The 12,882-nt window shown below is 32.8% G+C and overlaps 1 protein-coding gene and 1 long non-coding RNA gene across 4 annotated transcripts in view; one reads left to right on the forward strand and one right to left on the reverse strand.

The window, feature by feature from the left end:
* Nucleotides 1–12,882, forward strand: part of LOC106670026 — a 256,597-nt gene that overhangs the window by 101,933 nt on the left and 141,782 nt on the right. For all 3 annotated transcript variants that reach the window (XM_024227866.1, XM_014400005.2, XM_014400006.1), the window contains exon 2: nt 2,649–2,771. In XM_024227866.1, coding sequence (XP_024083634.1) covers nt 2,654–2,771 — 118 coding nt within the window. In that variant the 5' untranslated portion in view covers nt 2,649–2,653. The remainder of the gene's footprint in view (nt 1–2,648; nt 2,772–12,882) is intronic.
* LOC106670030 lies at nt 8,460–10,005 on the reverse strand. Its single transcript, XR_001341017.2, has 3 exons — nt 9,693–10,005; nt 8,645–8,845; nt 8,460–8,575 (listed from the first exon to the last, which is right to left on the reverse strand). It is a non-coding gene; the product is annotated as an uncharacterized LOC106670030 (long non-coding RNA).

Below are 12,882 nucleotides of genomic sequence, written 5' to 3' on the forward strand. Positions count from 1 at the left end.
GCTATCATACCGTTATGTTTTTCCCTTCTGCCTCTATCTTCTTTGAAGCGAACCATTTTTGCATATTAATTGTTTTCTTTCAATGTCCATTAAACCAGAAACTAAGAACTGTTTCAATTGGAGTACTTAATGTTTATTGACTTAACGATACATTTTCCTTTTAGGTTTTAACGAATGTAGTAATAATAATAAGCACAAAGTAGTACAATTCATAAAGGATAGGTTTAAAAAACTTATCCCGTTAAAAACACAAGTGGATTATACAAAACACAAATGGGTTTGTATTTCGAAGTTCTGAGTATTAAGATAAGCTTTTTCACTAGGGGGGGAGCATCCTTTTTTATATCAGAGGTACTCACGCAACCTGTACTAATCATGTTAATTGTTTTATAGATGTTTTATTATCGCGTGCTAGTTCTGAACTAAAAAACATCTAAGGTAGGGCAGCAGGCACAGATCGCTACCTCAGGGCCATAAATATTTATAATTGTACAGATCTTTATATCTTCATGCCTATGGCATGTGTTACTTACTGGAAAGAATGTATTTATTTCCGTGAATGGAGGTGCTGATCCCCCAATTACCTCGCAGAATATCGAGTCCTCTGGGGTAGGGTGAATGAATGTGTGAACGTTATTTATTGGCGTGAATGAACGAGCTTATCCCCCAAATACCCCGAGGAATATCGAGTCCTCTGGGGTAGGGTGAATGAATGTGTGAACGTTATTTATTGGCGTGAATGAACGAGCTTATCCCCCAAATACCCCGAGGAATATCGAGTCCTCTGGGGTAGGGTGATTGAATGTGTGTTACAGAACAGAAACACACCAGTTAATTATGTCCAAAGAAATAATTTGCAGAAGAAAAAAAACTTTTCAATGTCTCAACTTTTACTGCTGCCTGTTAACGTTTGCAAAGATAATAAGTTAATTAAAGTGAAGTAATTACTTTCGTACTGGAGGGTTTAACTTCCTATAACCAATTTAATGTCGCACCGAGGAGTCAAAACACATTTCTATACCATTTGCATGTTTTTTTCTAATTAAAATTCGAGGCTAGGCAGAGATTCGAACCCAGAACCGCTAGCGTGGCAGAGTCGGAAGCCCCTAACCTCTCGGCCACCACAGCACTCTAATATACCTGAATTCATAAATGAAAAGAGAACAGAATGTAATGTGTTAAAAAAACTTTCTCGAACAGCACAGTGTGGTAACTTGAACGTGCCCAGAACGTTTTATCGGTATTCAGAAATTTATATTTTTTATGTTTAATATACAATTAAACCCTATATAACATTTTAACCAATTTTAGGAAATTGGATTGCAGAATTTTTTAACTCATGCCATGACAAACAGGCCAGTGCTGGCACTCAGTATGAGGGCATAAGGGGGAAGGAGGTCTAGCGGGTTCTCGGGATGGGAATGTGTGAGGAGCTTTTACGATTTGACTGAGAATTTTGATAGGAAGGATTAGCTACTCTGGATGCTGGATGATTTGGCGGAGCTCCACAGTTCCATGAAGTATGTCGCAGTAAAGTCTTGTACAGGGTTAGTCGAGTTGTCACGGATAAAATAGATTTCGATATTAATTCTTCGTAGCTGTCTGTTAAGTAGTATTCTGTTAAGATGTTGACTCTAGTGCTCTCTCAAAGTTATTTGTGCAGATTCGTCAGTCTGCTGTCTAATTCTAAAGTTCTAAGCATGTGCCCTGAATATATCTTTGTTGTTGAATAGCATAGAAAAAGCAAGACTGGTTTTTCAATGCACATTTTTGTAACATAGCTAGCAATATGTAATTTTCATGGACATTTTTCATTGTCTTGTGCTCCACTTTTTGCACCGGCCTTCGATAAGCTCAAGGTGTTATTGGTTGCTGGGGGTAGCATGGATAGGATTTAAGTTAGAGAAAATAAATGCAGTATTGCCCGTAAGTGGTGATAATGGTATTAAAATTATAGGTAGGTCAACAGTACAAATGATATACATGTTGTGTGACGCCGATCTGACTTCGGAGAGGGTAAAAAGCGTTTAAGTTTATAAAGCATGCCTGAGTGCCATGGGATAAGCCTATCACCTATGGTGATGCCCATGGTAGAGTTAAAAATTTAATCTCTTTTAGTACAGAAGTGTAAAGCGTTCTTTACTAGGATGAACATATGTTTTTTATACATTCATGCAATGTAATCAGTTTCTAAAAGGAGTTTCAATACTATTTTCCATTATTTACTGTAAAATATAGCCTTATAAAATATAGCTTGTCAGTCAAAACGTACCACATTACCATAAGACCGTAGTCCTTACACATCCTTATCTACTAAGGACTAAATGAATTCCTGAATGACTGCATAAATTACTCAGAAATTTAACAATACTTTTTATATTTGTTTATATATTGCACCAAGATTTAACCTGACTCACAGTTGATCCTTAGCGGTTGAAACTATATATTTATTATTACTAAAATAATATTTTTACTTTATATTTATTATTATTAATATTGGTTATTTCATAAACAAATAGTTTTTGAAAACGTTGACTTTATCGAGCGAGTGGGCGAGTTATTACTATATTGACCACTAATTCAAAGTTTTGCCGGAATAATTAAATAATATAAATGTAATAATAAAATCTAAATTCTTGTTTTTGCAGGTAGGATGGTCGGCACTGAGGTGACGTTACAAATCGTGGCCACTTTAAGCGGAGCAGCTCTTGTCAGCTTTCTTCTTATCGCATTCATTAACGCAGAAGCTAAAAGCAGAATATCACACCAAGGTAAGTCTACTTTATCGTCATCCTGTTAACCCTCTAAAAAAAATCACAATTAACATTTCTTAGTAGCGTTAATAAAACAATAAACCACGTTTTAAATATCCTTTTAAAACTTATACAAATGTAGCAGTCAGTTAATCAAATAGCTAAGGTTGACGTACGTGTTAAATAAAACGTAATATTTTTGAATTCTAGACTATACTTTTTTGAATTTTTGTTTTGTCTCTGCCTGTCTGTCTCCTGTCTACCCACTACCTCTTTCTTTATCTTTCTGTCTGTTTCCTCAATTGTCAATATATGGATCAATAAAGAATAGTTTTAAAAATTTCTTTTTCAGACATATAAGCAAATCATAGAAAAAGAAAGTGATATGAAAAGGAAATGAGTATTCTCTTTCTCTCTCTTTCTCTCTTTCTCTCTCTCTCTCTCTCTCTATCTATCTATCTATCTATCAACCTATCTATCACTCTTCTAATTCATAACTTTCCCTTTCTCTCAATGTGTACAAGCTCTTTCCTGTCTCACATTGTATTATCTCATATTCTCTCTCCCTCCCTCTCATTCATTCTCTTCCTTCATCTCATCTTTCTACCCTTTCTTATGTTTCATGCTTCTTATTTTTTATTTATTTTTTTATTTTTTTGGTAACTCACTCTCTGTTTTTTTTCCACCGACTCTCTACTCTTCTCTCTCTCTCTCTCTCTTCTACTTCACAATTTTCCCATTCTCTCAATCTGTACCCGCTCTTTCCTGTCACACATTGTTTTTCCTCATTCTCTCTCTCTCTCTCTCTCTCTCACTTATTCTCTTTCTCTAACTTTCTCTCATCTTTCTACTCATTCTTACGTATAATGTTTTTTTTTTAATCTCCCTCTCTGTTTTTCTCTCACCTACCCTCTATTCTTCTCATTCTCTGTCTCTGTCTCTGTCTCTCTCTCTCTCTCTCTCTCTCTCACTTTTTTTTTCTCTCTCTCTCTCCCAACTTACTATCTATCTAACAGTATAACTATTCTCATCTATTGTGATATAATTATACATTTTATTGGCCATCAGTATATTAATATACTCAATTAAAAATTGTAGGAAGTAGCAAAACATTGAAAATGCTAATTGTGAAAAAATTGTTAAAAGGCTTATCTACGATGGAAAAAACATCTGAAAAAACTACAGTAGATAATTATTTCTTATTTAATTATTCCGTTATGTTAGTCACTAGGACTCTCGTAAATAAGCAAAATTAGCAACATAGGAATAATATGTTTATTATGAATACTGGAACCTTCCTGTGTAATCAACTGTTGTTACCAGCGTTAAAAAAAACTTAAAATTTCATAAAGCCTATGACAGAAACAGAATTAAGATGAAACATAATAAAGGAAATAATATTACATAAATGTTTTAAGAATCGTCAGAACATAGTCTCAGTTGCTACATGTAGGTTTATTTCATTTATATATTTTATAAAAATAATTTTACGATTGCATCACCTCGTCTTGTTTACAAATGGAACTTGAAAATTGTTTTAAACATATTTTCTTTACTATTTATAAAATGCCTTAGAAGCTATGACAATATCTGGAAAATCAGTGCACCCTGACAGTCTGATTATTCCATTTATCTGACGGTTACTCCCAAGATTTCTTATCTTATCTGTTTCGTAGTGTTTGTGAGATTGAACGGTCCAGATAGAATTCACCGAATGTTATCTATCCTCCCTCTAGATTTAGCACAACCCCACAAGAGTATCACATGTAATAATAATATTATAAAACTTTTTATTCCGAGAAATGTTTACAACTATGTATTTGTTAAGCACAGGGTTCATAAAATCACACAAAGATTTCTTAATGGATCTTTTCTTTCCATTATAACTTTCTTAGGGATCGATTAGGTTTCGTGGTCCGATTGACCAAATAAATTCTTTTTAATTAATTAATCTTTATGAAAAGTGTTGGTTGAAATAAAAACGCCAGCGTCACGAGCGGGATTCGAACCCACGATCTTCGGCTAAATGCACTCCTGTTCTACCACTTGAGTTATCGTGACTTCGATCCACTCGGACACTAACTTCCCATCTCAACCCCACCTTTTGAATTTTCCCCTTTTTTTTACCATTTTTCAAAATCGGCGGCTCGAATCCCGCTCGTGTCACTGACTTTTTTATCTCAACCGATACCTTACCTAAAGGTTTCTTAGGGTATTAATTTTTCACCATGATAAGATTTAATGCGTATTTGATAGGTTTTCCGGTGTAGTATAATTGTATTGTTAATATTATTGATTATGTTATATGATATGTTTTTAGCACCGTTACTCCAGCGTATTTTCTCGTATTTTGATTATCCTCTTTGAAGTTAGTTTTCAAATTTCTTTTCTCCACATTCTCCACTTTCCACAATAAACTCTCCTTAATCCTTATCCAACAGAAACCACTCTATCAACCGACTAAAGAGGAGATGAGGAGACCTACTAAACGAGGATTAGTCCTCGCGAATAGTTGGGAGAACAACAATGGTTGTTAACCCCCATCACATTACATGATACATCACTTGTAAATCCAGCTCATAATTTAATGCAAATAAGGTTACAGATTGTAATAAAAAATATGTATCTTTGATACAAAAAAAAAAATCTGTCAACAAACAGCTAAACTACTTGCTAAACAGTTTAGCGCAACTAGCGAATGAATATTTCAAATATTTTAATTATCTGTTAATTTAAGATCTCGGCGTACATTTATTATTAAAACGTTAGTGAAGGAAGTTTATATATTATAGTAAAGTAGTAAAGTGTTGAGATATAAATTACTCCAATCTGCTTAATATAAAAATATTTGTAAGTAAATGAAATCGTATCCTTTTGTTCTGAGCTTTGGGGGCAGACCTTCCATGCTATCTTTCAGTTTTTTAATTATAAAGTCTACTTTTTATCCCGCTCTGTTTGCAACATGTTGCATGCTATTTAAAGACAACTTTTAATAAACAGAATAAGGGTAAAAAAGTATTGACTCAGGGGACGGTCTTCTTTAAGCCTAAAATGTGCTGGGAGTGGCCCCGGTAATCAGAACTGGCCTCAAACTCTCAAAGCATGTAGATGTCACTTACCAACCCACCAATGCGGTCGATTCACAGAACATTCTCAGTTCGCCAACGTTGAGCCGGATGTTAAAAGTCGTCAGGTAAGGTTCACCAGCCTATTCAACCCTTCTTTGACAACAAAACTATCCTCGACAAAAATATTTATTTTTTCTATGATATATCGCATTTTAATTTAATTCGAACTATCATTTGTTGGAAAAGATTTAATTTATTTAAACAGTCCTTGTTCAAGTTAACATTCTTCACCAAATGACTTTTTTTAAATCTATTATTATTAAATGGTCGGAATTTCTTATGAATTTTTAAAATTTGTCCCAAAAGTTTTGCTTAATGATATGATTATTTAATTTAATGAAATATTTGCATGAAGGATATGCTTGAAGGTTTTTAAAAAATCAGTTATTTTCCATTTCCACATTTATAAAAAAAGTGAAATAAGTGAGCTATCAAATTATAGAGCAATTTCTTTTATTAACACCATTAATAAGATATTAACAAGAGTAACATCTGATAGAATAATTTACCATTATATTTAATTCTTGAGCTTGATAAAAATTAAAGAGACAAAAAGGTTTCATATAGCGACTCTGAAGAGGGCCAGGGACGTGGTCCGAAATGCATTAGCGACTGAAATATATTTTATAAAAAATAATTGTGTGTTTAGTTCAAATAAATAACCAACATTATTGATTTCAAATATTGTTACAACCAAATCTAATCAAAATTATCTTTAAAAAAACACGTTGGGAAACCCGGAAAATAAATACAAAAGAAATATTATTAATAACAACAATAAGAAGATAAGAATTATTAGAAGAAAATAATAGGAGTATTAATGTACAAAAATGATAATAATTAATGTGTGTTGTTTAGTGACTGTTAGTTACTGATTATTCGGAGATCGTGAGATGCGGTGGTTTTTGTTGAAATGCAGACGACACAAGGCCCTGAAGATGATCTCAATAAAGATCGAAACGTTAAAGAAAATGTTTCTCTAAAACACAAAAGAAATATTATTAATAACAACAATAAGAAGAAAAGAAATGTTAGAAGAAAATAATAGAAGTATTAATGTGTGGTGTTTAGTGAACCTTAGACAATGATTAATCGGAGATCGTGAGATGCGGTCTGGCTTATAAACAATATTTCAATTTTACAAATACATGTAGGATGTGGAAAAAAATTATGAATTTATACAATGTTTGAAAATTTTAGATTAAAAAAATGAATTTATACAACGCTACAAAAGTATAGATTTAGAAAAAGAATGAATTTATACAATGCTAGAAAATTTTAGATTCAATTAAAGTATTTGTACTCATTCAAAGTATTGAGGAGAATACTTTGATTGAATCTAAAATTTTCTAGCATTGTATAAATTCATTTTTTATCTATAATTATTTAGCATTGTATAACTTCATGATTTTTTCCACATCCTACATGTATTTGTAAAATTCAAACATAGTTTATAAATCCCAGGCCCTGAAGATGATCTCAATAAAGATCGAAACGTTGGCATAAAGAAAATGTTTTTCTAAAACCTACGCCGCACCAGTATCCGACTCCGAATAATAATAATCAATGGTAATAATGTTGTTTTTAATATTTGATTTTTTTTTTATTTTAAGACATATCAACTGATGAAGGTGAGGAAGCAGAACCCCAAAATCGATAATTGTTTTTTGAGAAAACTAAAGACTATTTTTTATGAAAGTGTGTTTTTGGTAGTCTTCATCTATGGAATAGACTGGTTCGAGATGAAACATCAATTTTAACAACAACCTACTGAATAAAATAACAACAACAACATTATCAATGTATGATAATATAGGTTTTATGAATTAAATTTCTGCTTTTAAAAATTATATTACGCAATGACATACCTTTTGCTGCTAAATTTAAACTTTTCAATTGTATATCACGTCGATTTATTTCTAGGTTATGGGGCCCAAATGTGCGGATTTAATTTATATAATATTATTGCTTCAACATTTAAGTTTTTGTATTAAAAAATTCTGAGGTATAGTTTTGAATTTGGATTGTATATATCATTTGTAAATATGTAGATTGGTATATCCTCAGGTGAAGACTTTTGTTTCTTTTTTCTTTTTACTCGTACTAATTTTTAACAGTACTTACTTTATGGTTCATTTCCATTTTATTTTACTTTGTACTATTATTATTTATTCATTTGTGTCAGCCCCAAACGATCTGCTTTTCCTTTTTGTTATACAGTTCTCAGAGACAGCCCCTCAGGCAGTAAACTAATCATGAGAGAAATGCCTTACTACTTGCAAGTATTTTTATGATATATTTTTAATATATTCTCTCTCTTTCTATCTCTCTCTCTCTCTCTCTCTCTCTCTCTCTCTCTCTCTCTCCATAATTATATATGTATTTATATTTGGACTTTAACAAATTCTCTTAATGTGTTCATACTATACCCTAAAAATTCTTTTACTACTTATCACAGAATATTGAAAATCTAGTAAAGATTTATAAAAATATGTTAAAACATATGTATACATTCATTTTAATATCATTGTAACATTACTAATTCATCGAACTATCAGAAAGTTGAGTGGATCGAACCGATGATAAACTTAAAATAGCGACAGCCTTGACTACATAAAAATCCTTTGTAATCTGATTGGCATCTTAAACCTTTTGTTTGGATTCGTTTTTTCTCTTTTGGCATCCGAGTAAGCACTGAAATAAAAAAAAGATAGAGTAAAGTACAGGATTAAATTTTAAGGCTCTTCAAAGGTAGAAACTCACAAGCGAGTGTTAAGTTCAATGTGCTGATTGGACTGTTATTTGAAGTTCTCAAGCCGGTATATTACTCTACGGAACGTCATTCAACTTGAAACTGCTGTCCAACTTTACCCACTTTGTTCCATGGGAGATAACAAAGACAGGCGTTTCTCTTTTGTCGAGGACAAATCATCTTATGGTGGTGGTTAAATTATGGTTTTTGCACTTTTCAAAAAAAAAAGGTTAATCTTAAGTCACTACTTTCGTGGTCCGCTTGACCAATTGATACATGACAATTAATTAAGGTTTTTAGTTGAGATGAAAAAAAGTTAATGGCACGAGAGGGTTTCGAACCCACGACCGCTAGATACGCCGCTGCTCGACCACCTGAGCTATTGTGACCTCGATCCACTCGGACATCAACTCCCCATCTCAACCCTTATGAGTTTTCCTGGGAAGTTGGTGTTCGAGTGGATCGAGGTCACGATAGCTCAAGTGGTAGAGCAGCGGCGTATTTAGCCGGAGATCATGGGTTCGAATCCCGCTCGTGCCATTGACTTTTTTATCTCGACTAAAAATCTTAATTAATTGTATTAAATCATTAAATTCACTAATTTCGCAAAAAGGAGGGAAAATTCAAAACGTGGGGTTGAGATGGGAAGTTAGTGTCCGAGTGGATCGAGGTCACGATAGCTCAGGTAGACGAGCAGCGGCGTATCTAGCCGAAGGTCGTGGGTTCGAATCCCTCTCGTGCCATTAACTTTTTTTCATCTCAACTAAAAACCTTAATTAATTTTAATCTTAAGGTATTTTCTAATTGGTTTGACTGTAAACTGAGCAGTTTTAGTCCGAAATCTAAGGTGTTATTTTTTTACAGTACAATAATAATAAAAGTACTATGTTGAATTGAGAACAAAAATACATTTAAAAAATTTCAAAAATTATAAAGTTAGAAGAAAGAAGTTAGAAGAATTCTCCCATTTTCGATATCGTTCCTCCTGGTCGAAGTAAAACCGGCCATAATCAGCATTGCGGTTCATGCTGATTTGGACGTTCCGTTAAATCGAATTACCTGATCTTTTCAAAAATCATCATTGTGAATGGCGTACTTGAAAACTGTCATCTCCCCCTTTTTTCCTTTTCCTCAGGGATTCAACAAATCCACACCGGGGCTGTCGAACAGTGATAGGGCCACGTTTACCCTTAGCCACTCTATTTACACTTATACGGCAGTAATTTTCTCGTTTTATTACCTGCGGCAACTTCTTTCGCTCCTTTGATTGTTCTAACTGTTTTTACAAGGCTTAATTTTTAAGTACCATAAAACCTTCGTTTTATAGTCAGTTATTGGAAATAATAAAAAAATTCCGATACGGAATTTTTTCTTAAATCGCTACCAGGTGAGTAATACCATAATGTAATTTGCATCTTTTTATCGCTGTGACTATGATCACCAAAAAAGAACCAGACATGGTCGTGCGGTTTTTAATTTGTTATTGTTTTAATACCGTAAATCAACAAATTTATTTATACAGAAGGTTTAGGTGTTTACATCACCACCAAGAGAAGAATGGTTCAGTTCATTGAGGAAGAGCTCACTGTAAATGGTGCAGATATAATAATAAAATATTGTCTTTCTCATGGCTTTAAAACCCATAAATCATGCGTGCTTACTGTATAAATTTTAGCTCGGTACTCCGGTGGCCGAGGCACCTAGGTGCGTTCGGTGATGAAACAATAACTAAGCATACTTCATAAAAGACGTTGACGACGAATTGAGGGAAGATATCGAACTTCATTCGAGAGAACATGCCAGCAGCTCGCTCAACGTAAGCGACGAAACCATTCGATCAAGCTTACATCGCCTTTGGAAGACGTGGAACCTGAGCAGATATGTTCCTCATAAAATGACTGACGGTAAGAAGCTTCAGCGTCTAAAAATTTTCATGCTTACCGTATGAATGTTAGCTCGGTACTCCGGTGGCCGAGGCACCTAAGTGCGTTCGGTGATGAAACAATAACTAAGCATACTTTCCAAAAGACTGAAAGAATGCTTTCACGGCATAAAGTAGAGACGTTTTTTGACTAGATTGTCACAGGCGACGAAAAATGGATCGTGGTCAGTAACACGAGAAAGTCATACTGCTGTGAGCAAATAACCTTCTTTTTAAAAAGATAGTTTCAACAACTAGTACAACAACTGAGTTGAAGTACTAAGTTGAAGATAACTTACTGTGTGTAGGAACTATCTTTTTAAACAGATTGAACAGCACACTCACTTCACCATTCATCATTTCTATTAATTATTAATTTGCTAGTCAAAGCAGTAATGAATTATAACACAAATAATAACACTACATCCACTTACTTAAAAAATCAGCGAGTAAACAAGAACTTTTAAATCTTTAATATAAATTAAGACTTGCATGCTTAAAAATCAACAAATCAATCCGGTTCAATTCCCAATGTTTGAAATTGAATCTAACCCCAAAATCCGTTTTTGCTAAATTAAATATTTCCTGTTCAACTCTCTTACAACATAAATGCCCAAAAACCATGTTAAATAATGAATTATATAAATTGTTCAGTCAAAGAGATACAAAACGTTTTTATCAATATCCTGTACACATTAGGCTTGCCTCATTATTGTCTCCAGTAAAATGGGATGAATTTGCTTATGATAGGCAATCAAAAGTTAAATTTATCATTGATAAAAAAACAAAGTATATTAGATAAAAAAATTAAAAACATGAAGTAATGTACACTTAAAAATAAAAATACTCATAAAGACCAAAAAAAAAACCAACTAAATTTTACCCAACGGTTATAAACTCAAGAAACACGGAACTAAATAAAGAAGAAAACAATTTATTAAACAAAAGTTTAAAATTTCACCTCACAACAGAATTAGATATAAAAAATCTTTTATCCCTTGGTTCATCGGTTGATTGTTGTAACATAAATACAAATATAAAATATAAATGTGCTAAAGTAATTAAACAAAACTTGGTAAATCTAAACGTCAAAAAATTAAATATCCCACATACAATTAGATCTATTGATTAAAAAGTAACAACAACGTTATTTTAAAAGCAGGTAAGGTGAAAACATCTTACATCGAGTAGGAACTATTTTTTTAAAAAGATTGAATTACTCACTCCACCATTCATCATTTCTATCAAACTCTTCCCATTGAGATGAAAGCGGAAAACCAACAAATGGTGATGATTTGAGTTTGGCGGAGTACTGTTTTAAACTTTTTGAACCACTTTTTGGCAATGAGTTCACTTATTTCTCATCATCACACGCAGTTCCAATTTTACGAGTTACCTCGGTCGCCAAAGTACCGAGCTAAATTCATAAAATAAGCAGACATGATTTATGGGTTTTGAAGCCATAAGAAAGAAAATATTTGATAGTTTACAGTGTAGTGTTCAACCACACAAACCGTTTTTTTTTACCTAGTATATCTATTACTTGATAACGCTATTTTTGTTGTTTTCCTCCAAACAACAATTACAAACACTTGTAAATTATTTCGTATGTTATTGTCCATATATATTATTTTGTGATTAATTCTGTCAGTCATTTTCGTCTTTACTGCATTCAAACGTTCATCTTGTTTTAAGCCAGGCCGATTCAATTCAGAAATGCCAAGCTTTAATTTTGACTTAAAATTAGAGATTCCTGACAGTGAGCGTGATTAGAGAAACTCGGGCGTTTTAGCTGTTTTGACGTTTGGACTCTTGATTCGTTTAGAGGTTACAATTTAGAATACTGCATTTCGATACAGGCAATGAAGATTGAATTTTAAATTTTCAACAGCGTCAAAAACACCATAGAAATCAAAAATCATTTACCAAGACTTCGCAAAACAGACAATTCGGAAAAAAATTTGACCAACATAAACGCATTATTTCAATTTACCTTGTATAACATTTTCACATGAAACATTAAAAAATGAGATAAAAGATAATAAATCTTTTATTTTTTATTAAATTCTAACATAAAATTTTATTTTCTGTTGAAATTAGCGTTTGACAAATGCACCCATAAGACCTTTCTATAGAAAATCTTCTTTAGATACACCTTATGTATGGTTTTACAATATCGTCATTAAATTAACATATGCTATAAAAGGAAGTGTTTTAGGTAGTAAGTTTTTCTAGTATTTTGGAGAACGAGTTACGCAAGCTTAACAGGATCTATTTGAATTATTAGGTATATTATAGTGCTAAGATAATACAGTAGCGTATATTTAG

Source organism: Cimex lectularius, unplaced genomic scaffold, assembly GCF_000648675.2.
Source record: "Cimex lectularius strain Harlan isolate CLEC.00 unplaced genomic scaffold, Clec_2.1 scaffold38, whole genome shotgun sequence".
Taxonomy (NCBI): Eukaryota; Metazoa; Arthropoda; class Insecta; order Hemiptera; family Cimicidae; genus Cimex; species Cimex lectularius.